Genomic DNA, 26,650 nt, shown 5'->3' on the forward strand with positions numbered 1-26,650 from the left:
AAACTTTATGCAAGGAAAAAACTCCTAAATCCAAGGAAAAATTTTTTAAGAAGAAACAATTTTTTTTCTAATTATAGAAAAACAAAAAAATATTGTTTGTATATTCTAGTTCATTAAAATTAAAAAATGGCACACTTTTTCTTTTTTGATTCTAGATGAAGAAAAAATCAATTATAAAAAAATTAATTTCTATCATGTAAATTATTTGGAAGATCCAGTAGAATAATTTTATTCTGGAGCATAAAAAATGAAAGATTATAGATAGTACACTACTACCAGATTGATGCAAGGAAAAACTTGCATATTAGGTGCAAATTTCTAAATCCAAGGAAAAAATTGGTAAAAACCAAATTTTTTCTAATGTCAAAAAAAAATAAAGCAAGTTATTTATGTTATTATTTACAACTAAAAAAGGCACAAAGTAGTCATAGTAGCAGGGTGAATCAGCCCAGGTAGCATGACTTTCCGTCGGTAATAATGATTGTTTTGTTACCTATTTGAAAATTCGCAACACTGTTACTTTCTGTTAGAGAAAATACAACAGACAATTCAATATTTATTTAAACGATAAATTGAACGTTTATTTAAACAATGAATTTAGTATTAATTTAAACGATTAATGGAACCTTTATTCTAACAATATTATATTAATATTAAATTCATTGTTTAAATAAAACGTTCAATTTATTGTTTAAAGAAATGTTGAATTTATTGTTCAAATTTTTGTTGAAATTTTCGTTTAAATAAATGTTGAATTTATCGTTTAAATAAATATTGAATTTACTGTTTAAATTTTTGTTTAAATAAATATTAAAATTTTCGTTTAAATAAATGTTGAAATCATCGTTTAAATAAATATCGAATTGTATTTTCTCTGGGACATTTTGCAGGTCATTTTGCAGGACTTTCCCCGGGACTTTTTGCGGAACTTTATCGGGACCTTTTTCCAAGACATTTATTTATCTGGGTATACAATTATTAATTTAAAATTTGATTTTTAACAATTGGATGAAAATAAATAATAAAATCATTTATAATGGCCGAGTGATGATCAAAAATATTATTTTTTACACATTGAATTTTAATAGAATAGGTTCACGCACTCCCGTCTTTTCTCTTTTTTTTTTTCCAAACGTCAAGAGGCAGAGAGACGCGCTGCAAGCGCATCATGTGGACTCGTAGTATAAAACCGTGAATACTTCAAATTCCTACCGTTAGTGATGTATATTTTCCAACTGATCGAGTTATTCCTTGAATTTAGAAAATTTCAACCAGTGCAGAGTTTTATTTTTTTTTGTTCTATTATTTTCTAAGTGCGACCCAATCCCTGTTTTTTTGTTTTGAAAAAACTATGTCCTACACGAATAGCCCGATATCCGTTTTTCAAAAAGTCAATATTTCTATCAATAACTTTCTTTTCTACGTTTATTAAGCGGGAACCTAGTGTGTTATTTATGAACTTCAATAAAATCAAGCATCGCACTATACATATTTCGGAGTTTTACAATCGACCGTAAAAATTTTCATACCAATGAATTTTTTCCTGGAATCTAGGAAAATTCTTTTAATAACCAATTTTTTCGCCAACTTTTTTTGGATCGTTTCATTACAAATTATATTTTCATTTTCTTCGTTTTAAAAAAATTGTATTCCACTCATTTATTATCATCATTCTCAAAAAATAATAAACATTCATAATTTTTTTTTTTTTTTCAATTCTAATTGAGTAGCGATTATTGTGTAATCTCTGAATTTCAATAAGATTTGATATGAAAACATACATTTTTTTCATTCTTTTACTTGAAAATGGAAATTTTTCTTCTCAAAAATTTTTCCCTTGAATTTAGGAAAATTGTAATATTACTAATTTTTATCTTTTAAAGTTCTAGTATTTTTTCGCTACAAATCATTAGTTATCATTGAAGCTTTGAGAAAAATCTGTCTGTTTTCTATACTTCAATCATTTAGTAATAAAAAAATTTAATATTCATACCAATAATTTTTCGTTCATATGCATTTCATAATCAGTCAGGATCTAATCTCTGAAATTAAGTATTACGTCGTAAATTCTTTTTATTCCCACGATTGAAAATGTAATCTTTTTTACTAAAAAACTTTTTCCTTGAATTTAGAAAATTTTTCTTTTTACTCAATTATTCCTTTTGTAGTTCAGCAAGATCCAAATCTGAATTACATTTTATTTCACTTTTGATCAAAATTAAAATTATTTGTCTACAATTTTTCATCGCTTATCCAAAAAAAGTAAATACTTCCAAAAATAATTCCTTTTCTACCATCAATAAGCGAGTGCATATTGTTTTATTTCTGAATTTTAATAAAATCAAGCTTCGCACTATAAGTATTTTTAAGTTTTGCAATCAAGCGTGAAAATTTTACTACTAAAATATTTTTTCCTTGAATCTAGGAAAATTTTTTTGGTACCCAATCTTTTTATCAATTATTTTTTGGAATCGTTTCATTACAAATTATATTTTCATATCCTTTGTTTCAAAAAAAATGAATTTCACTGATATATCATCATCATTCTCCTAAAAATAATAAACATTCATAAAATTTTTTTTTTTTTCAATTTCAATTGAGTACTGATTATTGTGTAATCTCTTAATTTCAATAAGATTCAATATGGAAACATACATTTTTTTCCATTCTTTTACTTAAAAATGAAAATTTTTCTTCTCAAAAATTTTTCTCTTGAATTTTAGAAAAATTGTAATATTACTAATTTTTGTCTTCCATAGTTCTAGTATTATTTCACTGAGAATCATTGTTTATTATTCAAGCTTCAAGAAAAATCTGTCTTTATGAAATACTTTATTCATTCACTATCAAAAAAATTTAATATTTATACTAATAATTTTTTTTTCACGTTATTCAAGTGAGTTTTCAGTGTATTATTCTTGGATTTCAATAATATTAAGTATTACATTATATATCTTTTTTACTTTTACAATCCAAAATCAAAATTTTTAATTTAAAAATTTTTTTTCTTGAATTTAGGGAAAATTTTCAGGTTCTGAATTTATACTCACTAAACTGTATTGTTTATAATTTGCGCCACATTTTTTGTTTCTTTTTTTTTAGATTATGTACTTTCTATAATAGTTTTTTTTTCTCATCTTTAAATACTTATGTTCTGCAAAGAATCACATTTATTCTGAAAGTAGTGAGAGGTCAAGTTAGTTAATTTTCACTTCTTTCCAAGAAGTTTTTCTTTATTTCAGTGATTTGTATATTCATTTGGATAAGAAATCATGTTTAGAAAAAATTTATTCAATTTAAGTGATGCTGTTTTTTCAATTGAGCGGAGTTTTTAAATTTTATCGAAATTTCTCTTAAACGAAGTATTTTACTTAATTTCAGGGAAAATTTCATTGATCAAGGAAAAAATTTTTAACAGTGTAGTGACTCTGGATAAAGCTTACTTCTCAGGTGGATGTCTCTCATCAATACATACCTCCTTGATGCATGGATTTGATGACATACACTTTGACCTCTTCTAATATTTTTGTAAATATTCTCGAGACCAACGATCCAAAAAGTCTCCTGAAACTTTCTCAATAATTTTCATCTATCTAATCGTTTATCAGAAATATAGAATATTGATGGCTCTGGTATCGAATTCAAAGGTTCACCAATGATAAAATGACCTGGTGTCAGTGCTGTCAGTGGACACAATGGTCTCGAATTTAACCAACATTCAACTTGAGTCAAGAATGTTTTAAATTGCTCGTAAGTGATGATATGGTCGCCAATTATTCTTTTGATGTGATGCTTAGCAGATTTAACAGAGGCCTCTCATTTGCCACCAAAGTGTGGAGAACCAGGTGGTATAAAGCTCCAGGTTGTACCATCTTTGGCTATTAAGTTGAATAATTCTCTTGCTCCCTTTGAAGATGCAGTGAACATTTTCTTAAGCTCAGCATCTGCACCAAAAAAGTTGGTGCCGCAGTCACTCCTCACATGAGCCTCGTTAGCTTATTATCTCTTGAACGCTGCCAAAATTCCCTCGGTTGTGTAATCTGTCAAGACAAACAGCTGACTTCAATCCAAGACTTAATTGTACCTCCTCGACTGATTTTACCAATAATACAACCACTGAAAGTTCTAATCTTGGTATTGATACTTTAATCTCGTTAGAACCACGTGATCCAGATCTTATTGGTGGATCCAACTTTAACTTAGAAGTAATTATATTACTCTTGGCAACACCAAGAGAATTAATGGCTACTAAATAAACTACTGCACCAATTACTGAATTTGATGCATCTCCAAATCCATAAATTTGTATAATTGATGTGGTTGCCTCAAGGTTTAACCATCTCGGGATGGATATTGATGTTAACTGTGTTAGCTGGTCGTTAAACTTTTTCAATTAATCCACTAAGCTCTCAAGTAGTGGTTCATTCCACTCAAGTTCATTTTTCCACAGGTGTTGTATAAGTAACTTGCCTCTCATGATGACTGGAGCAATTAAATCGAGTGGATCAAATAATTGAGCTACTCTGGCCAATACTACTCTCTGACTGCTTTTGTTTCCCAGTATAGGCTGTATGTATATTGATAGTAGCATTGAGGTTCCAACTTAGCCCAAGTGTTCTAAATAATAGATCACCCTCAATGATGCATGTTCTTTAAACTCTTCAGGAATGTCTCTTAATAGTTGATATCCATTTTCTCTACTCAAATCCTGCCGACTGGAATATGTCTCTGGTTTGTTTGACTTTTTCAACTCCCTCTTGTATACTTTCAGCTCTAAGATAGATGTCATCCATGTATAGGCCAGTGGATATAACATCCTTGATGAGAAGATATTTGTCTCTTTCTTCTAGCTCCAACTGCCTTAATGCCGCCAAGGCAAAGAATGGTTTCACAAATTCTGTAACCTCCCTTTTAAATCTTACGACAAAACGACCCGTTAAATCTCTCGTATAACTCGACAAAAAATGTTGCATACAAACATCTAGCTCAAGTGTTGATGGATCAGATGCTGAAAATGATCCTCTTGCATCCAAAGTTGTTAAACAAGTTGATGAAGTTCTTCATCTCGTCTACACGAAACATTTTGATGGTAGCTCTTGTTGGTAGATGTTAGTGAACGACTATTTGAATCTACTCAAAAGTTGCCAGATAACAACCACCCAGGGAAAAATCGTCAGATCAAATCAGATCAAATTAAATCTAATTTGATCTATTTTGATCTAGCTTAGTTAGGATTTGATCTGTCTCAGATAAGGCTTGATCTAATCAGATCAAATTTGATCTGATTCGATCTGGGTACTGATCAAACTTGATCTGGTTTCAGATCAAATCTTATCCGACCAGATCTAACTAGATCAAATCTTATCTGACCAGATCAAACTTGATCTGACTAGATCTAGTTTGATAAAACTTGATCTGCACTTAGATCCAACTAGATCATAGGCGAATGAATGTTTAAGAAGACAAATTTTTCTTACGTTTTATAATCACTGCAGTAGTTAAGTAGGTAAGGCTCTGGAATTCCACACCAGAAGCATTGAGTTTAAGTCCGAGTGATGTCAATTATTTATCGTAAAAATATAGAATTCTTGATTGTAGTCCATTCAAACTATAAGAAGTAAAACCATATTCTTCAATCGAGCATTGACTAATTTGAAATTATTTTTATTAAATTAATGAATTTTTATCCAGATCAAGCCAGATCAAGTCAGATCTGAATTTGTCCAAAAATCTTTATCTGGCTTGATCCGGAATATGCCAGATCAAATCTGATCTGATTTGATCTGATGATCTTTCCCCGGGCAATTTAATTCAGTGTTTTAGGCTGATGGTTAATTTTAACTACCTCTAATAACACCACCTTTTAGTATGCTGCTGTATATATTCACACCTAAAACGGCGTCAATCCTCGCAGGTTTGAAAAATTAAGCCAACTCAAGATTCTCAAATTTCCTCTACTAGTGATGACGAACTAGAATGGATGGCAATAAGCCTGTCAACTTTAGTAAAACAAATGCAACAAATTCTTGTATTAACTCAGGTGTAATTCTCGAGCATAAGGTAAATTTTATGGAACCTTTAGTTGATTGTGTTGATCCTTGACCTATTCCTACTACGGCAAAATGTGATAATGTTCTTTTAAGGACAAGTCTAGTCGCCACTTGCTCAGTGACCAACGAAACCTCTGACCATTGATCAAGTAATGCTCTTACGGGTACAATTCTACATCAATGATCAAGAGTATTATTTTTATTTTAATCAAGAACACTTCCAATTAGATGCGAATTTTCATTAACTAAAATCATTCGATTAATATTTTGTTTCATTACATTGCTATCAGTCATTGAAATATCATGAGTAACACTACTAATATCATTATTCTAATTTACTGTTATCTGAAAAATTATCAAACATAGTAGCTGGATCAATTTATTTTCACTAATTATTTTTTTAGGTTACTCTACAATTACGTCTCAACTTTGTTGGTTTGTTATCACCAATATATATATTTTCACCACGAAAATATAATTTAACAGCAACAGTACTTCTTGGATTATGTATTTCCATTGTTGTTGTTGGTTCATCTTCATATTCACGTTATAATACTGCTTTTAATCGGTACATTTAATTTTATTTACCATTTACTAACCCTAACGGTACGACCCAACCCGTTTTGTCAGTTGGAATCGGGTTATTTTAGGGTTAAGTTTTTCTAAGGTTTGTTCGTGGTTGGATAACTGTTACCTGACGGTTGTAATGTGCGCAAAGACAACCGTCTCTAACCGCGTTGTATAATGGTTATTCTAAGGTTATATGAACCGAAGACCAGTTTGCTGTAACCGTTATTTAACCGTTCAATAACTTCGGTTGGATTTCGGTTACTTCGAGGTTGCCACAACGATATGACCCAATCAGTCTCGTGGATTGGAATCAGGTTATTCTGAGGTTTGAAGTTTTTATAGGGTTTGTTTGTGGTTGGATTACATCTACTAATCCGACATATCCCTGGTAGAAATATTTCTCCGCCATGACTCCGGCATGACTTCGATTTTAGCCCATTTCCGGAGAAATTACTCCGGCATAAGGTTGTTGGCGGAAAAATTACTCCGGCATGAGATTGATGGATGGGGGGGGGGATTACTCCGACACGAGTTCGATGATGGGGAAATCACTCCGGCATGAGATTGAAACTAGAAGTCTTTTTTTCATTGGTTGAATATTTTCATGATATGACAATCTATTCTTTTGTGTTCTGTTGATTCATGGAGAACCACATACAACCTCGCACATACAAATACTTAATTACAAAAAAAAATTGTCAAGTTTCATACTTCCATCACACATTTATAATCCAATACATATTTGATCACCGCTTGTTACATAATTGTTAGGCGTTTCTTTCCACGGCGAATGCCTGCCAGAAATACCACCTCCACTGCTCGCCGTCATTACTCTTATTGACTCCTAATGCGCCACTGTAACACGTACACATATATATATATAAGAGTAGTGACGGTGAGCAGTACGGTGAGCAGTAGTCCGCCGTCAAAGAAAGCCCCTATCAATCGATGGAAGCAACGTAGACTGTTTTTATACATTATCTTGTAAAAAGAAAAAAGTTAGAGTGTTGTGCCCTAGTGTATAAGGCAATGGAAAATCATATAAATAAACAAATAAAATAATAAAAAAAGCAATATTGTGCCCGAGGCTTATACTAAAACAGTGAGAATAAATAAATTTCGCTTGGATAAATTTGTGGTTGAGGAAATAATGGCAGCAGCCGACTCATCAACCAACGACAGCCTTTATCCAATTGCAGCTTTGATAGATGAATCATAAAATGAAAATTTACTAGTAAGTATAATAATTATTATTTTTGAAAATAGTACCAAAGTTTTTTATGTTTGAAAAAAAAAAACAGCTTGATCTTAGTCAGCAAGTATTTGTAACAGTGAGGTTACAACTACGGCGGTTTTTTTTGATTAATTTCATCATATCAGTTGATCGACAATTGTTTGAAACGATTGTTTAAAATGTAAATATGATAAAGAATTTATTTTATTTCAATAAATAAATATACTTTTATTTTATAGCTGCGATTTAATTCGATCGAAAAACTTTCAACGATTGCCTTGGCACTTGGTTCTGAACGTACTCGTAGTGAGTTGATGCCTTTTTTGACGTGGACAATGTATGATGGAGATGAAATTTAATTGGCACTCGCTGAACAACTTGTAACATTCACACCACTCGTAGGTGGACTTGATCATGTTTATTGTTTATTGGTAAGTGTTTGAAAAAAAACGATAATTATTTAAATTGACATTCAACAATTTAACATTATTGATTAGACTATATAACTTGATTAATTAATAAAAAATAAATACAAGCAAACTTTAGGTTTGTTTTTCACATGTTTAAATGAAAAAACTAACATACTCACTTTAACGTTAATTTAATTTTTAATGTTTTTTCATAAAATCAATCATCTACTTAAAAAAATATTATTTAGACGTCAAAAAAAAAAGAAAAAAAAATAAAATAAAATATTACATTCAAGTAAATAAGTCAGACAATAATAAACTTATCGATGTATTTATTTACATCAATTGTAATTGAAAATAATGAATTTCAGCCACCACTTGAAGCATTGGCAGCTGTTGAAGAAACAGTTGTACGTGACAAAGCAGTTGAATTGTCGCGTAATATTGCAAGTCAACACAGTCCAGTATATCTTGAAGATCATTTTGTTCCATTGGTATACAACGTTTGGCATCTGGTGATTAATTTACGTCAAGAACATCAGCATGTGGTTTAATAAGTTTATGTTATCCACATGTAAGTGGTTCTAGTGATGAGGAATCACCAGTTAGAAGCGGACGGAAAGAAGAAGGTCCTTTGAGAAATCAATCTATGGGAGATTCTGAAATAGATTATGGAGATTCTAAATATATACATCCATAATTATAGAATTTTTCTATCGCTCTATTTTTTTCTCTTCTTTTTATGTATTTTTCATTTGTATCGTCGATATACAATTTTGTATGTTGTAATCATATTTATATGACTGAAATGATAAATTATTATTATAACCGTGTTATTTATGCATATTTTCAGATTATTTTCAATATAAACGAATTTATACAGTCATTTTTTTACTGTGATATATAATCAGATAATTAACCGCTAACAAACCGCTAACCAACCACAAATAAACTGAGTTGAATTAACCGCTAACGAACCACTAACAAACTCTAAATAAACTATGAGTAAACCATAAATGCTGACCCGAAAAGTTCGTTTCTGGTTAGTTTTTGGTTAGTTATTTTAATCTAAAATATTTGGGTTTGAACAAGGTTTATCAACGGTCAATTAACGGTTACTTCTACTTTGTTTATATTTAGGTTTAAAAATGGTTTGTTTGTGGTTTTTTTTGCACACATTCCAACCTTGAGACGACCGTTTAATAACGGTTCATAAAGGGTTGGGTCGTACGGTTAGGGAATGCACCAGGTAGTGGTTTTAATATTCTAATAAATTTTGATGTTTGTTGATAATCCGTATGTAAAAATAATATATAATCAACTGGCATCTTTAATAGTAATTTTTGTCCACTCATTGATGCAATTTTTCTCAACACAATAACCAGAAGTAACAGCATTTTCAGTATCAGTATACCATCCCATGCGAAAATGGCGACACCGATCCGACACCAATCCGACAGTCGGTTTGTGCACTGATCTCATACAAAAACGACACAAAACCGACACACAACTATAAGAATTTCAAAGTCACAAAAATAAACAGTAAGAAGCATTTAAAAAATGAAATATTATGTCTAAAAATTTCTAAATAGTATTCTTATAATTTGAGACACGTTAGAATTTTTTTTTAATAATTTTTTTTTTGAAAAAACTCAATTTTGTTTATGTATTAAAAGTGAGGTTAGCTGTCAGAATCATCTGTACATGACTGTGAGATTTTACAATTCTCACACAATTCCGACACAATTCCGTCACAAGTCCGACCGACGTACGACAGTATATCCTTATTTTGTATTTAATATAAAAAAAGAGCATTTTATTAATAAAAATTTTTGTTCAATATTAATAATTATAACATTTTAATAATTTTAGGTATATTAGATTTTTTTTTTTTTTAATAAATTTTGACAAAAAAATGATTGGAATCATCTGTGAGAATTTGCAATTTTCACACAATTCCGACACAATTTCGACAGACGTACGACAGTATATTTTTATATTTTGTATTTAATATAAAAAAAAGCATTTAAAAATTTTTGTTCAATATTAAAGTTAGAATATTTTAATAATTTTAGGCATATTAGATTTTTTTTTTTTTGAATAAATTTTGTGAAAAAAAATAATTGGAAACATGGGAAACCAAATACATGGTTTCATTACAAGTTACATTCGAGTTACAAAAATACCAAGTACATGGGAAACTGATTAAATGTATTCTCTGGTAAAAATACTTCTCCAACTTTTTCCAACTTTCTCCGCCTTTTTTCCAACTTTTTACGAAAATGACCCATGGTTGGAGAAAAGTTGGAATACATTTCAGGTTGGAGAAATGGCGGAAAAAAGTTGGAGAAAAGTCGAAAAAGTTGGAGTAAATTTTTGGTTGGAGAAAGGTTGGAGAAATTTGTCCGCCATTTCTCCAACCATGGGTCATTTTCGTAAAAAGGTGGTGAAATGGCTGAGAAAAGTTGAAAAAAAGTTGGAGAAAAGTCGAAGAAATATTTCTACCAGGGTTAGTTTTAAAAAAAAGCATTTTAAAAAACCGTTCTTAACCTCATAAAAAATCCAAAAAATGATAATTTTCTAATAAAATAATTTAAAAAAAATCTAATATGCCTATAATTATTGAAAGATTTTAATTTGATTATTTAACAAAAATTTTTGCAAATCGCAAATTCTCACAGACGATTCCAATTATTTTTTTTGTCAAAATTTATTCAAAAAAAAAAAATCTAATATGCCTAAAATTATTAAAATATTATAACTTTAATATTGAACAAAAATTTTTATTAATAAAATGCTTTTTTTTTTATATTAAATACAAAATAAAAATATACTGTCGTACGTCTGTCGGATTTGTGTCGGAATTGTGTCGGATTTACAATTCTCACAGCCGTGTGTCGGAATTGTGTCGGAATCGTGTGAGAATTGTAAAATCTCACAGTCGTGTACAGCTGATTCTGACAGCTAACCTCACTTTTAATACATAAACAAAATTGAGTTTTTTCAAAAAAAAAAATTATTTAAAAAAAATTCTAATGTGTCTTAAATTATAAGAATACTATTTAGAAATTTTTAGACATAATATTTTATTTTTTAAATGCTTCTTACTATTTATTTTTGTGACTTAGAAATTCTTATAGTCGTGTGTCGGTTTTGTGTCGTTTTTGTATGAGATCAGTGCACAAACCGACTATCGACATTTTCGCTAGGGATGACTTAAATAATTCTCTAAATTAAATGATTCTTATAAACTACTTTGCATCACATCTGTTGATGCCATAACAACACATGGATAAATAACATTAAAATCATCAATACCTTCCAAATTTGATATGTGTTTCAATCCAAATGGATTATTAATTGTACTTTGACGACGTATTTTATTATTTTTCCATTAGCATATGTTTGATAAATAGTCACATATTTTTTAGCAAAAGATGATGCATAATATATTGGTATTTCATGTAACTCTGCATGTGTTTAAATAGTCCGTTTTTTTGAGAAACCCTCACATTGAACTGAAAATGTTTTCAGCATAAACTTGAAGTACAACCAGGGAAAATTAAAAATAATGACGATTTCACCAATTTCATAGAGTAAATAATTGAAATAACGATACACGTTTTTCTTTAATCAGATTTTTTGTTATAAGATGTTTTTTTGACCAATTAACTGTTAAAGATGGTCCTTTTTTTTGAGGTTAAACATAGGCTCTTATGGAAAATGATGTTCAGATTTTCATAATACCCCATCGAAATACTTGAAAAAATAATGCCATATTTACCAAAAACTAAAGGATAAAACTAGAAAAAAAAAGGAAAAAAAGGACATGCGTCGGTCATAATAATAATAATAAATACCCATAGCTAACGAGAGTTACTAGAACGTTCTAAATTAATGAGATAAATAAACAAAATTTCTGAGTTTATTTAAGCATAAATTTTGCAATAATTAATAGGTGTGTACATCTGTATCGTTAGTTGTTAGTTGTTAATATTGAAAATTTAAATTATTAATAAAAAACAATGATATTGACTTGAATTCATTATAAACAAGACAAACAAGAAAGTGTTAGGTTAGATGTCAATGCTCTTTTTTTTCATTAAAAGTTAAAAGTTAATTAGAAATAAAAATAGGTAAAATGCCAATTACATATGCTGTGAACCGTTGTAATCACAATAATATGAATGGCCAATGTCCTAAAAATTTGTTTTCTTCATTTCCAAAAAATGATGAGAGGTAAGTTCCAGAAGATATACCTACAACTATTAATTCTAAATTCATTTTTTGTGTCTTCTAAATTAATGTTAATAAATTTACTTATTTATTTTTAATTCAAAAAATTTTTGCTCTAGAATTTTTGAACGGGTAATAATTTCCGGCAACCCACGATTAACTGACAAATCATTCAGTAACATTAAAAAATATCAAAACATGTGCTGTTGTCATTTTGAAGAGGATTTTGATAGTGACAAGAGAGATAAAAAGAAATTAAAACCCACAGCTGTACCGGCTTAGGGTTAGTTTTACACATTGATTATTTACACCTTGATTATTTACACATATTTACACATATTATTATTTTACACATTTAATTTTACACATTTATTTTACACATAATAATTTTACACTTAAATATTTTACACATAATACACTCTATTAACGTAATAATTTTACAAATAATTTTTTTACTCAGTGAAATAAATATATTTACACATAAAGAAATTATCCATTCTAATTTTTACACATAAATTTTTACACATTAAAATTGTCCACATAATATTTTTACACATTAAATTATACACAACATAATAATACACATAATAAATTTACACATAAATATTTTACGCATTTTTTTAAATACACATCAAGTTTTACACAAAAATATTTAACACGGAAATAGTTTTACACATTTAGATAAATATATTTACACAAAAAAAAATATATATATTTAATTATACACATTTAATTATTGCACGTTCAAATTTTACACATACTTATTTTACACATAAAGTTTTACACAATAATATAGTACACATTATTTAATTACTCGGTTAAAATTACACATTTAATTTTAAACGTAATACTTTTACACGAAATAATTTAAAATAAATAAATAAAAAAAATATATTTACACATATAATTTATATACAGATAAATTTTACACATAATAATTTACACTAAATAGTTTTACACATATTTATTTACACGTAATTATTTTACACATAATAATTTAAACATATTATATTTACACGGAAAAGTTTTACACGTAATACTTTTACACGGAATAGTTTTACACGGTGTAAATTAATTTAAGGTGAGTATTTCTACATTACCGATAAAACTAGGGATAATTTTGTTAAAAAAATAGGGAAACTCGTTAGATGGCGCTACATTTGAATTTTTATTAAAATTTTTCAAAAACAAACTAATTAATAAAAAAAGAGTTATTGATAATAAATTTAAAAAGTAATTAATATTTTCTGGCTGTTGTGAAACAAACTGAAAAAAACATGTAATTATTATAAAGTAAGTATTTTCAAGTAAGTATAATTTAAATAATAATAATTTGTAGTCGGTTTTTTTATTTTTATTTTACAGCTTATAAAAAATTCAAGTAACTCAAATTAAAAATGATTTTTAATACAATAATATATTATCATAATCAATAATACAATGTATTGAACGACAAACATAATTCAGTTAGATAATAATTTTAAAAAATACAATTTTTTTTTTTTTTCAGCCTATGTCAATATTCACATACTTTGCTACATAATATTTTCTTTTTTTTTAAAAGAAACATTTGTAATATTTTTTTAAATTTATTTGTAATCTATAAGAACACTCATTGAATGATCTAGCCTCATGATACAAAAAAAATAATTTTACAAATAATACTTTATCATTATTTTTTTTTCATAATGTTTTATCAAGCAATTGTATTATTATTAAGTTTTTTCTTTTTGTACTTTGTTGAAATGACATGTAACTTTAATTACTTTTACTTGATACAAAAACTTAAAACTCAAATATAAAATATAAAATCCAAAACTTAAAATTAAAATGATATTTAAACATTTAATATTATGTGTTAACTATCGAGTGGTAAAATAATATTTGTTCTGCAACAAAATTATTATCTCATAATTAAGATGATGTTTATTACATCATGTTGAGTGCACTAAATGTATTTTTCTTCATGCTGCTTGACAAAGATTTGATTATCAGCTGTGTTATTCTATGTTTTTATTTTTTTATCTATGATTTGTTTTTTACCCAGTACAATCAATTTTTTTTTTTTGATTGTTGATGCTGAACAAATACTAATTATTTTAAAAAAATAAATTTTACAATCTACTTTCTATTATAATTTTTCTTTTTTTCTTATGAGAACATCTTTTAATAATCATTTTTTATTTCATTTGGAATCTATGAAAACACTAATTGATTAAACTAGCCCCATGATACAAAAAAATTAATTTTACAGATAATACTCAACCTTTACTATTTTTGAATAATGTTTTTCTATCAAGTAATTATATTATTATTATTGCTTGTACTTTTATCAAAAAGACATGCAGCTTCAATTATTTTTTTTGTTGATGCAAAAATATAAAATTAAAATTATATTCAAAAATATTTTTCTACAAATAGATAATTATTATCAAAATTTATATTAATTGTTGAATATCAAGTGGTTGAATATTTTTATGATAATAATGATGTTTAGATATCATGTTGAGTGTAATAAATGTGTTCTTAAAAACTCAAATTAAAAATTATTTTTGATACAATAATATTAAATTATAATCAATAGTACAAGCATAAGTAAATAAAATAATAATTTAAACATAAACTATATTTTTCTTTAGCCTATGTCATCATTGGAATTCTTAGTTACACAATATTTTTTTTTTTATAACTCTTGTTTTTAATAAATCACGAATTTTACTTAGAAAATAGAATTGAATTATTTCTGGAAAAAATTAGACGTATCGATTCCCACAATGTACAAAAAAAAATTTACAATTTATACTGTATTATTTTTTTTTTTTCTAAGATAACATTTGTATCTTTTTAATAATCATCTTATGATTTTTTTGTTGTAATGACATGTATTTTTTATTAATATTTATTTTGCTTATTTGTAATCTGTAAAATCACTTGACTTATCAAGCCCTACGATACAAAGAAAACAGATTTACAATCTACTATCTATTATTTTTATTACTATTATTATTATTGAAAGAACATTTGTATCTTTTCAATAATCTTGTTATCATTTTTGTGTTATAATGAACTGTATCTATTTATTGAAACATTTGTAATATTTTTTTTATTTTATTTGTAATCTATGAAAACACTAATTGAATAAACTAGCCCCATGATACAATAAAATAAAGTTTACAAATAATACTCAACCTTTACTATTTTCAAATAATGTTCTATCAAGTAAGACATGTAACTTTAAATATTTTTTCTCTTGATACAAAAATATAAAATCAAAATTATATTTTGATATTTTTTTCCACTAATAGATAATTATTATCACAATTTATATTACTTGCTGAATATCAAGTGGTAAAATATGTTAATGATAATAGTGATGTTTATCACATTATGTTGAGTGTACTAAATGCTCAGTGTTGAGTGTACTTAAAAACTCAACTTGAAAATTATTTTTAATACAATAATATATTATTAAAATTAATAGTACAAGATTTTTTTTTGACCCATGTCATCATTGTTCCCCTTCGTCACACGTATTAATCTTTACAATATACAAAAAAAAAAAAATTACAAATTATATTCTATTTCTATTTTTTTTTCTTTTTAAGACAACATTTGTACTTTTTTAATAATCATTTTGTGATTATTGTGTTACTAATGACATGTATTTTCTATTAAAATACTTGTAATATTTTTTTAATTTATTTGTATTCTGTGAAAACACTTAACTTATCAAGCCCCACGATACATAAAAAAAAAAAAAAAATTTACATTTTTTACTCTATTATTATTATTTTTTTTTTTAAAATAACATTTGTATTTTTTTATTTGTAAACATTTGTTATTCTCATTTTATTTTCTTTGTAGTCTATGAAATGCTTGAATGAACAAGCCCCATGATACAAAAAAATAAAGGTAAAATAATACTTTATCATTTCTTTTTTTTGAGTAATGATTTATCAAGCAATTGTATCATTATTAATTTTTTTTTTTTTTTGTACTTTATCGGAAAAACATGTAATTTTAATTACTTTTCCTTGATACAAAAACTTAGAAGTAAAGAGATCTTTAAATATTTATCGATGCACTGAAGAATCATTATATTGTCGTCCACAAAATAAATATTTACAATCACAATTTAATATGATGTGTTGAATATTAAGTGGTAAAATATAATTAGTATTGATACAAATTCGTTGTTCTATAATTATGATGGTATTTATTACAGCATGTTGAGTGTACCAAATATTTTTGTTGATTGATAATGATTTGATTATCAGCTGTGTTATTTCATGTTTTTATTTTTTGATTTATGATTTTTTTTACTCAGTGTAATCAATTTTTTTTTTTTGATTGATTGATGCTGAATAATCACTGATTACTTTAAAGTTTAATTATCTGGATCATTGGAAATGACAGATACATTATCATCATCAATGATTACATCATAAACTTGACCTTGTATTTCATCACGATTTTCAGGTGCAAATTCACCACCATCAGGTACTTGTACTACATTTTCATCACGTTGTACACCGCCTCTTGCAACATCACGACCATTACGTAAAAGTTCTTGAAATTGTTCAATAGCCATCTCATGTATTGGCTCATCATCTTGACCAGCATCTGATTCTTCAGAACTATCTGAAGATTCATGTAAAAGAAGACGTGCTCCAGCACGACCTTGTAAAAATCTGTGACCACGTTGCACACCATGAAGACCTTGTATACCACCATCACGTTGTTCATCGTCAATATTTATTGCGTTAATATTTCTTGCATCATCACCTTGTGGATCACCAACATTTATTGCAACACCATCAGCATTATTTCTTCGTGCTCTTGCACGACCACCACCATTTCTTATACCACGTGCACCTCTTGCTTGACCTCTTGCTCGACCTCTTGCTCGACCTCTTGCTTGACCTCTTGCTCGACCTGGTGGTCTTCCACGAGGTCTTCCTCGTGCAATAACAATAATTTCTTGCTCATTATTATTATCATCATCTGATGATGATGATGAATTATTATTATCATTTTGTTGTGGTTCAACAGGATCATTATTTAATCTTCTTCGTTCTCCAACTTCACGTGCATTACCAATTACTGGACCTCTCAAAACAGCTATTGCTGGTGGAATTTCTAATTGTGGCATTGGTTCAAGCTCATCTGGATTAGCCAATTCTGGTTCATCATAATCAACATCATTATCATCAACAATGACATCCATATCAATGAGTCTGTAGTTGTTTAAATATGGTGCAATAGCTACGTCCAAGAAATGATTCATTTGTGCTAAACCAGGTAAATTTAAAATTTCTTGCATGTCATGTAATGCTCGAGCTTGATTGATCCAATTTCTATTGACAACAATGCGTCCTTCAACCCATCTTATTCTTGATATTTCCATGTCTTCATGAAGAGCATCCAGAAAATTATAAATTCCAGGATGACGTCCAAAATGACGTGCAGACCATCGATTCCAAGCTTCAGCAATATTGTTAGTGATTACACTTGATCCAGCAAAAACAATGTTGGCTAGAGGTAGCCATTGGTGTCTCAAATAATGGCCAAATTGTAATAAATTTGGGAAATCAACTGCACGTTGATCCAATTCTTGTTGGATAATTTCTAAAGCTTCAAGCCAACGTGCAGGTGGTATCATTCCAAGAGACCAAGCCATAAATAATATTCTTCGTTCTGGCCCTCGGCGAAGACGAAGATGACACCATCTTCTCATTAGTGCCTATTAAAATTTAATAATTATGATAAAATATTTTATTATTTTGATGTATTATTATAATTGTTGTAATATTACTCACTTGTTTAAAATGAAAGTTACAGCCAGTGATACGACACAATGGAAATTCAGCCCTTACTGCAGCTACTATTGCAGCTTCGAAGTCTGAAATAACAAGCTGTAATCCAGCCTCTAGACCTGGTGCCAATTGTTTCATCAACAAAAAAATTTGTCTGTATAAAGCAGCAGTACGTCGTGTCATCAAAGCGTACACCACTGGATAACCCTGAGTATCAAAAAAAATAGATGAATAATTTATTTTAAAATAATTCTTTCAATAACAAAGTAACAAAATTCACCTGGTTTAAACGTCTTGTAAAAATTACAAGAACTTGTGTGAATCTTGGATGCATCACTGGTGTTATTGAAAATGTACCATCAATACTTAATTCATTTGCTTCATTTAAATTTCTCAACATAAAATTACTGATGAACACAAATGCAGTTGAATCAATTTCAGCTTGCACCATTCCTCTATATGATTCTTGAGTGACAAAATATTGCCCAAGAATATCATTTAACTCAATCAATGTTCTTGGTGGTGGTGGACGTAGACCACGACGAATTCGTCGTACAATAGCTCGTGCAACAGCAGCTCGTACTAAACGACCAGCAACATCCTGATAACTATTTTTTTATGAAAAAAAAAATATAAAAAAGATTTTAACAATCTATGTATTTATTTATTTATTTATTTATTAAATTAATTGTCAATTCTTACCGTGGAGCCAATTGACGCCAAATTTGACCAGGTGTAAGTCTTGGGTTTTGTTGTGCTAATAATGCAATTTGTGCACGAAATTGGAATGCCAAAATAATATGTGGCCTTGGTTCATCAAAATGCAGATCAATCAAAAACAATTGATTGTCATCATTCACCCATAATCTAGCTGCACAGCCATTGCGAGTACGACATGCACATCGCATTACTCCTGGCACGCGATTATCACGATAGTACGTATAACCTTCATAAACGTAAATTTCCGATTGTTCATGTACCCCTACAAATACCCTTAATAAATTGATATCCAACTCTTCCATTATTATCAAATTAAATAATTATAATCATTTAAATACATATATTATTCACAATTATTTTATATTTTAATTCAACACAAAGTTATTATTAATAACAATTATCGTCCACGGTGGTGAGACTGATTGACCATAAAAGGAAATTAATTAGGCCATTTGTTTTTTTTGATTGGATCAAATAAATCCACCAATTAAATATTCACACGTCACGAATTGACAGGAAGCTCAGGCGAAAAAGATCAAAATTATAATTTAAGTTTTATTTTTGGTAATAATTTTATTTTTAAAATTTATAATAATTTATTTTTATTATTATTATGATATTTTATTGATAATTTAAGATTAATTTATTTGTTTTTTACAATTTCAAATTTTTATTTTCTTGCCTCAAAAAATAATATATCACGTGACCAATCAACACCTGCGCAGAAGACAAAAAAAAATGTCCGCATGTGATTCCAGTGTTTAAGCACAATAACAAAAAAAAAAAAAAAATACTTGTGTTTGATTATAAAAATAATTTTAAAAATTAAAAAAACTGACAGTTTATTAATAATAAAAAAAAATAAAAAAGATTCACAAACTATATTAGTTTATTTAAATAAAACTAAATCTGTCAAAATAACAGAAAAAAAAGTAAGAATAACCTCAAAATATATTTATCAGTGATAAACTATCACTAAAGTTCATCAATAAAAATCAATTAAAATAATATTTAATTAATTTTGGTTTGTAGAAAAGAGTAGAAAAATTATGAAGACGATTTAACAATAAATTAAGCAGCTGTTGATGAAATAACAATCAATAAATTCAGAATATTAAACTGTCATGATATGGAATATCAACTGCTTGCCACACTATTCACGTTGGAGTATAGGTAGTAAAAATAAAGTATTTACATACCTCTTATATTTTCAATATTGGCTATATAATTCTTGTTATTTTATTTGTTTTGACAGGTTATATGCCAGCCAGCATCAAAAAGTAAAAAAATAGCAATGAAACTTTAAGGTGAAACAAGCTGGTTTATCGTTGCAAATACTCGTTGCAAATTTTACAATAACAGAAAACATTGAGAAAAATAATCACTCTGATGAATCAGACAAAAAACGTATATTAAAAGGGATATTACATGGTAGTAATAAAGCAATTATTGATCAACAAACAGTAAATAATATATGTGATATTGTCATTGCGGTTTAATACATAAAATTTATACAAAAAAAAGTGATAGAAATGATGATAAACTGTATGAAAAACATCATGAATTTTCACATTTAAATGACAATGAGTTAAAAAGTGTTTGTGTCATTGAAAAATGTGCATCATCACAATGTTTTGTATCAAATTTATTTATAAAAAATACAAATAACATTAATGATGAAGCAAAAAAATCATTAGCAACATTAACAGATGAAAATTTGGATTATGTTATTGATATTTTAAATAAATTAATTGATTTTAAAAATAATCCAATTGATGATAAAGTATTGGCAATATATAAATTAACAATATTTGAAAAATTTACATCAAATTTAATTGAATTAAATATTGAAAATGTTAATGATAAACTTGAAAAATTAACAAATTCATTTGACGAAAAAAAATAAACAAAAAATAAAATATGCTCAAGAGCTTTTTATTCAGCTGAAAAATAATACAAATGATTTTTCAAGTGTTAAAATAATTGGTGATTTACTTGATGATGTATTTGATAAAATATTAATTGATTTATTTCAACGTTTACATGATGATAAAATTGATATTATTGAATATTTTTTAAATGTATATCATGAAAATAATGTCAACTGTAGTCTTGAAGGTATATTACATTTGAAAAATAAATTATTAAATAGAAGAGATGAATTAAAAATCATGTACAGTGATCTTGATAACATACGTGGATTTGCTGAAGATTGTATATCAAGTAAAATTCATAGATTAATTTATCACTTGATTAAACTAAGTGAATCAAGTGATTTAAATATTTCACTTGAAGCAGCACAGTGTCTTGGTATACTTGGACCAGTTGATTTAACAACAATGATTTTACATTCTGAAGAAGGACATGTACAAAAAATTGTGATACATTATCTTCATTGACATTAAAAATTATTAAAATATCATATTATTTGGTTGATAATTGTCAAGAATATCGTGAAAAAAGTGCCATCGTTCTTTATGATATTTATCATTCATTTTGGGGAAATGAATTGTGTCAAATGCATCCAAAAAATTTTCCCAAATATGGTGATGTTAAAGAAATAAAATTATTATTGAGCTATACTCATCCATTTATACCATTAAAAATTGATAAAAAAAAATCAAAAAAACCTACAATACTTGTTGATACATTTTAAAATAGTATTTAATGAAAATAATGAATATTGGAAAGGAGAAAATGATGAATCATATTCCACATGGATTAAAAATTTAACATGTCAAATATTAAATTGTTTTAAAGATTTATTTTCTGATTCATTAATTGATTTTTGTAAGATAAGTCATGAAATTTGTGAAACAATAATACCAAGAATAATATTTATAATAATTGAAATAATTGAAATTTAATGAAAAATTTAATATATAATAAAAATATAAATATTCGTTTAAAGGCACAATGTTTAAAAATATATAGTGATTGGGTTGCTGAAACAAAATTTGAAACTCATGAAGAAATTATTAATAAATATTATAAAAAATCAATGGATATTATTAAAAATATGGAAATTAAAAATTCAAATGATTGGGAAAATTTATATGATACATATGCATCATTAGCAATATTTTCCGATACACATTATCAACAAATATCTGAATTTATGAAAACTCCAATGTTTTAAAGTCTTCAAAAAACAGCATTATTTGCAAGAGATGGATCTGATAATCCACGAGTTAATATAAATTAAAGATAAAGATATTAGACGTGTATTATATACAAATCAAAATCAAAAAACAAATGACATTGCAGAATTTAAAAAAATACAACAAGAACAATTAATGTATTTACAATTATCAATTGAATATTATTTAATAACACTTGTTAAATGTGATAAACATAATCATTTGATATTTAGATTAATATCATTATTTATTAAAAATCATGAAAATAAAGATTTAAATAATTTAATTGATCAATATATTGATAATATAAGTACACATAAATTTATATCACTATTACTACAGCTATCACCACACATAAGTTTAGAATCAAATAATTTTACAATTAAAATTAATTCATTATTAAAACGTTGTGCATTAGAACATCCACATCATGTATTACCAGTACTTTTATGTCTTGGTAATCGTGATAAAGATAAACTATATCAAGATCCATCAATAGCTAAAAAATCACAAGTACCAGATAAATGTGTACGTGGTACTTTGACACTTATAAATGATCTTAAGAAAACAAATATAAATTTAATGATTAATGAATACAATGAAATAATGAATGCTTGAGTTGAACTTGCATATTATCAATTTGATCAGAAAAAAAGTCAAACACGTATACCATTAACATTTAAAATACATAAAATACGTAGCTATGAAAATAGTATGGTATCATCAATGACACTTGATGTTAAATCAAATGGTAATTATAATAATATAATTTGTGTTGATAAATATATTGATTCATTTGAATCACTTGGTGGTGTAAATGCACCTAAAAAAATTATATGTATTGGTAGTGATGGTTTACGTCGTTATCAAGTTGTTAAAGTTGATTCTGATATTAAAACAGATGCTGTTATGCAACAAGCATTTAATGTTATTAATACATTATTTAAAAATAGTAAAAATACAAATTTACTTGATGATGTATTTGATAAAATATTAATTGATTTATTTCAACGTTTACATGATGATAAAATTGATATTATTGAATATTTTTTAAATGTATATCATGAAAATAATGTCAACTGTAGTCTTGAAGGTATATTACATTTGAAAAATAAATTATTAAATAGAAGAGATGAATTAAAATTTATGTACAGTGATCTTGATAACATACGTGGATTTGCTGAAGATTGTATATCAAGTAGAATTCATAGATTACTTTATCACTTGATTAAATTAACTGAATCAAGTGATTTAAATATTTCACTTGAAGCAGCACAGTGTCTTGGTATACTTGGAAAGTTGAAAATGACGAATCATATTCCACATGGATTAAAAATTCAATATGTCAAATATTTGTGGAACAATAATACCAAGAATAATATTTATAATAATTGAGCTAAATAATAATTTAACAATTGACATATGTACATCATTAAATATATTTTTTGAAGAATTTTATAATAGTACATGTACAGCTGAACAAACAATGTTATTATCAACATGTCAATTAACAAAAAATAATCATTTTAGTCATGAATCAGTTAAGTGTATGCTTAATATTGTAAATTATTTACGAATTCAATCTGGTAATAATGATCAATCATTATTAAATTATTTACATATATCAAAAGCAGCACAATATTGTTCAGCTTATTTTACATCAGTATTATATGCTGAATTATCATCTGAAATATTAAAAAAACAAATTAAATATATACCAGATGATGATGATTGTAAATCAATAATTGATTATTTATGTGAAAAAAAAAACAAAAGAAGGTAAATTATTACAAGATATATTACGTGAGGGATTTATTAAAATTGGTGATCCAGATTCAATACACGGTTGTGGTTCATCATATCTCAAAGAACAATCATCAAGAATACAACATTATAAACATTTTAAAGAATGGGAAAAAGTTTTAATAACACAAGATGTTGATTTAAGCTGTGGACAAACATACTCACGTGGTATGGCAAATACACTACAAAATTTAGGTCTTGATTATTTGTCAAATAAATTTATATCAACTGTTAAAAAAGACAATGATAATATTGATGATTATATTTATAATACAGCATGGAGATTAAGTGATTGGAGTATATTTAAACAAAATGAATATAATAATAAAAATAAAGTAAATAAAAATAAATAAATAAAAATATTAAAAATAATGATTATTATCATTATCAATCATTAAAATTTTAAAATGAGAAAGATTTATTTGGTCTTGATGATGCTGTTACAAATGCAAGAATAAGTGTTAATAATTCATTGAAAAATACAAGTTTAAAATGTAGTTAAACAGTTGATCCAATATTATTAAAACTAAAAATGTTACAAAAAATTCAAAAATTTAGTAAATCACCAATTGATGAATAGAAAACAATTGTCAATTATTTTCGTTTACAAGATCTTGGTAATATCAATGATTTGAAAATAAACATAAAAATATTGTGAACCGATATTTATCAGCGACAAAATAAAATCATCATCGCATGGAAATCAGCCCAATTTTAACGACGCTCCGTCATTGAATTTAATGGCGTATAAATACGTATGACTGAGGCGTGGTCGATTGAATCAAAAAATATTTTGTTTAATAAAAATAAAAATTTGCAAAATGAATGCAACAAAGTGTCAAAATTCTTGTTTTTCAAACGATGAAACAATCAAAATTCAACAAAGTAAATTTATTTGGAAAATACCTGAGTTCAGGACTATTAATCATGAATTATTGTCACCAAGTTTTCAAAGAGTTGAACAATTATGGAGGTTAAAAATAAACCCAAACTCTGAAGAGCATCCTGGACAAGGAAACGTCCAAATCAGAGTTACTTTACACTTAGAAAAGAAAATACTCAATGATGATAATACAAATGAAGAAGATACAAGTGTTTGTTACTCAATGGCTATTTATGACAGAGAAAATCGAGAAGCTCATTCAATGAGTGGTGTAAGGAAATTTGAAAAAAATAAAAGAACTGGATTTGGTTTCAACCTTCTTTCAAGAGCACACTTTTTAGCACAGTCAGCATTGTTGCTTCCTCAAGAATGTTTGACTCTTTGTTGTATTGTAACATCACCACCACCAATTAAACTGATTATACAACAAAATTCTGATTTTTTACGTAATCTTGCTGATATATTTACTCAACAGCAATATGGTGACATAAAAATAATTATTGATAAAAAAGAAATTTTGGCATACAAAGGGATTTTATCAATACATAGTCCTGTTTTTAACAGGATGTTTTCAAATACTGAATTTATTGAAAATAAAAAAAACGTTGTTGAAATAAGTGACACCACATATGGAGGTTTTAAAAATTTTCTTTTGTACATGTACTCCAATAAATTGCCAGAAGATACTCAAGAACTAGACCAAATTTTATATCTGAGTCACAAATATGATGTACCAAACCTTCAAGCACTCTGTGAAGAAAAATACATGAAGGAATTGAATATTAATAATGCAGCAGAAGCAATTATTGTTGCTGATAAACTTGTATTAAACAACTTGAAATTTCGTATATTTGATTATTTAAAAGTTCCTGAAAATTGGAGAAAATTTATTGATGAGCCTGGCTTTGACATATTGAGTGGAAACTGTGTCTTGATGAAAGAATTGATCAAGTATTCAACGACATAGAAGAGAACACATTTAGTACACTCAACATGATATAATAAACATTTTAACCACATTATATTTCAAATATTTAATATTAAAGTGTTGATAATACAAAAATAAAAAAATACAGTTCGGTACAATACAATGATCATAAAATGATTATTAAACAAATACAAATGTTCTTTTTAAAAAAAAAAAAATTATGGAAAGATTGTAAAATTTATTTTTTAAAAATAATCAGTGATTATTCAGCATCAATTAATCGAAAAAAAAAAAAAAAAAAACTGAATGTACTGAGTAAAAAAAAAATCAGATAAAAAAAAAAAGAAAAAAAAAAAACATGAAATGACACAGTTGATAATCAAATCATTGTCAATCAACATTAAAAAAATACAATTAGTTCACTCAACATTATGTAATAAACATCATCTTAATTACAAGATAAAAATTTTGTTTCAATACGAATATTATTTCACCACTTGGTATTTAACACATGATATTAAATTGTGATTAAAACTATTTATTTTGTGAACATGATTCTTCAGTGGATCGATAAGCAGATCATTTTAATTTAAGTTTTGTATTTTATATTTTATCTTTGAATTTTAAGTTTGTGTATCAAGGAAAAGTAATTAAAATTACATGTTTTTCCGATAAAGTACAAAAAAAAAAAAAAATTAATAATGATACAATTGCTTGATAAATCATTACTTAAAAAAAAGAAATGATAAAGTATTATTTTACCTTTATTTTTTTTGTATCATGGGGCTTGTTCATTCAAGCATTTCATAGACTACAAAGAAAATAAAATAAGAATAACAAATGTTTACAAATAAAAAAAT

At 26.9% G+C, this 26,650-nt stretch overlaps 1 protein-coding gene and 1 long non-coding RNA gene across 2 annotated transcripts; both read left to right on the forward strand.

Annotated features, from left to right (window-relative positions):
- The first annotated feature begins 7,492 nt into the window (after positions 1-7,492).
- LOC122850018 lies at positions 7,493-10,104 on the forward strand. The gene is made up of 3 exons (XR_006373624.1): positions 7,493-7,854; positions 8,094-8,285; positions 8,636-10,104. It is a non-coding gene; the product is annotated as an uncharacterized LOC122850018 (long non-coding RNA).
- A 14,696-nt stretch (positions 10,105-24,800) lies between these two features.
- LOC122858942 (speckle-type POZ protein-like) lies at positions 24,801-25,829 on the forward strand. Its single transcript, XM_044162225.1, has one exon. It carries the CDS (start codon positions 24,801-24,803, stop codon positions 25,827-25,829), a length of 1,029 nt encoding a protein of 342 aa, XP_044018160.1.
- The last annotated feature ends 821 nt before the right edge of the window (positions 25,830-26,650 follow it).

Source organism: Aphidius gifuensis, linkage group LG1 (assembly GCF_014905175.1).
Source record: "Aphidius gifuensis isolate YNYX2018 linkage group LG1, ASM1490517v1, whole genome shotgun sequence".
Classification (NCBI taxonomy): domain Eukaryota; kingdom Metazoa; phylum Arthropoda; class Insecta; order Hymenoptera; family Braconidae; genus Aphidius; species Aphidius gifuensis.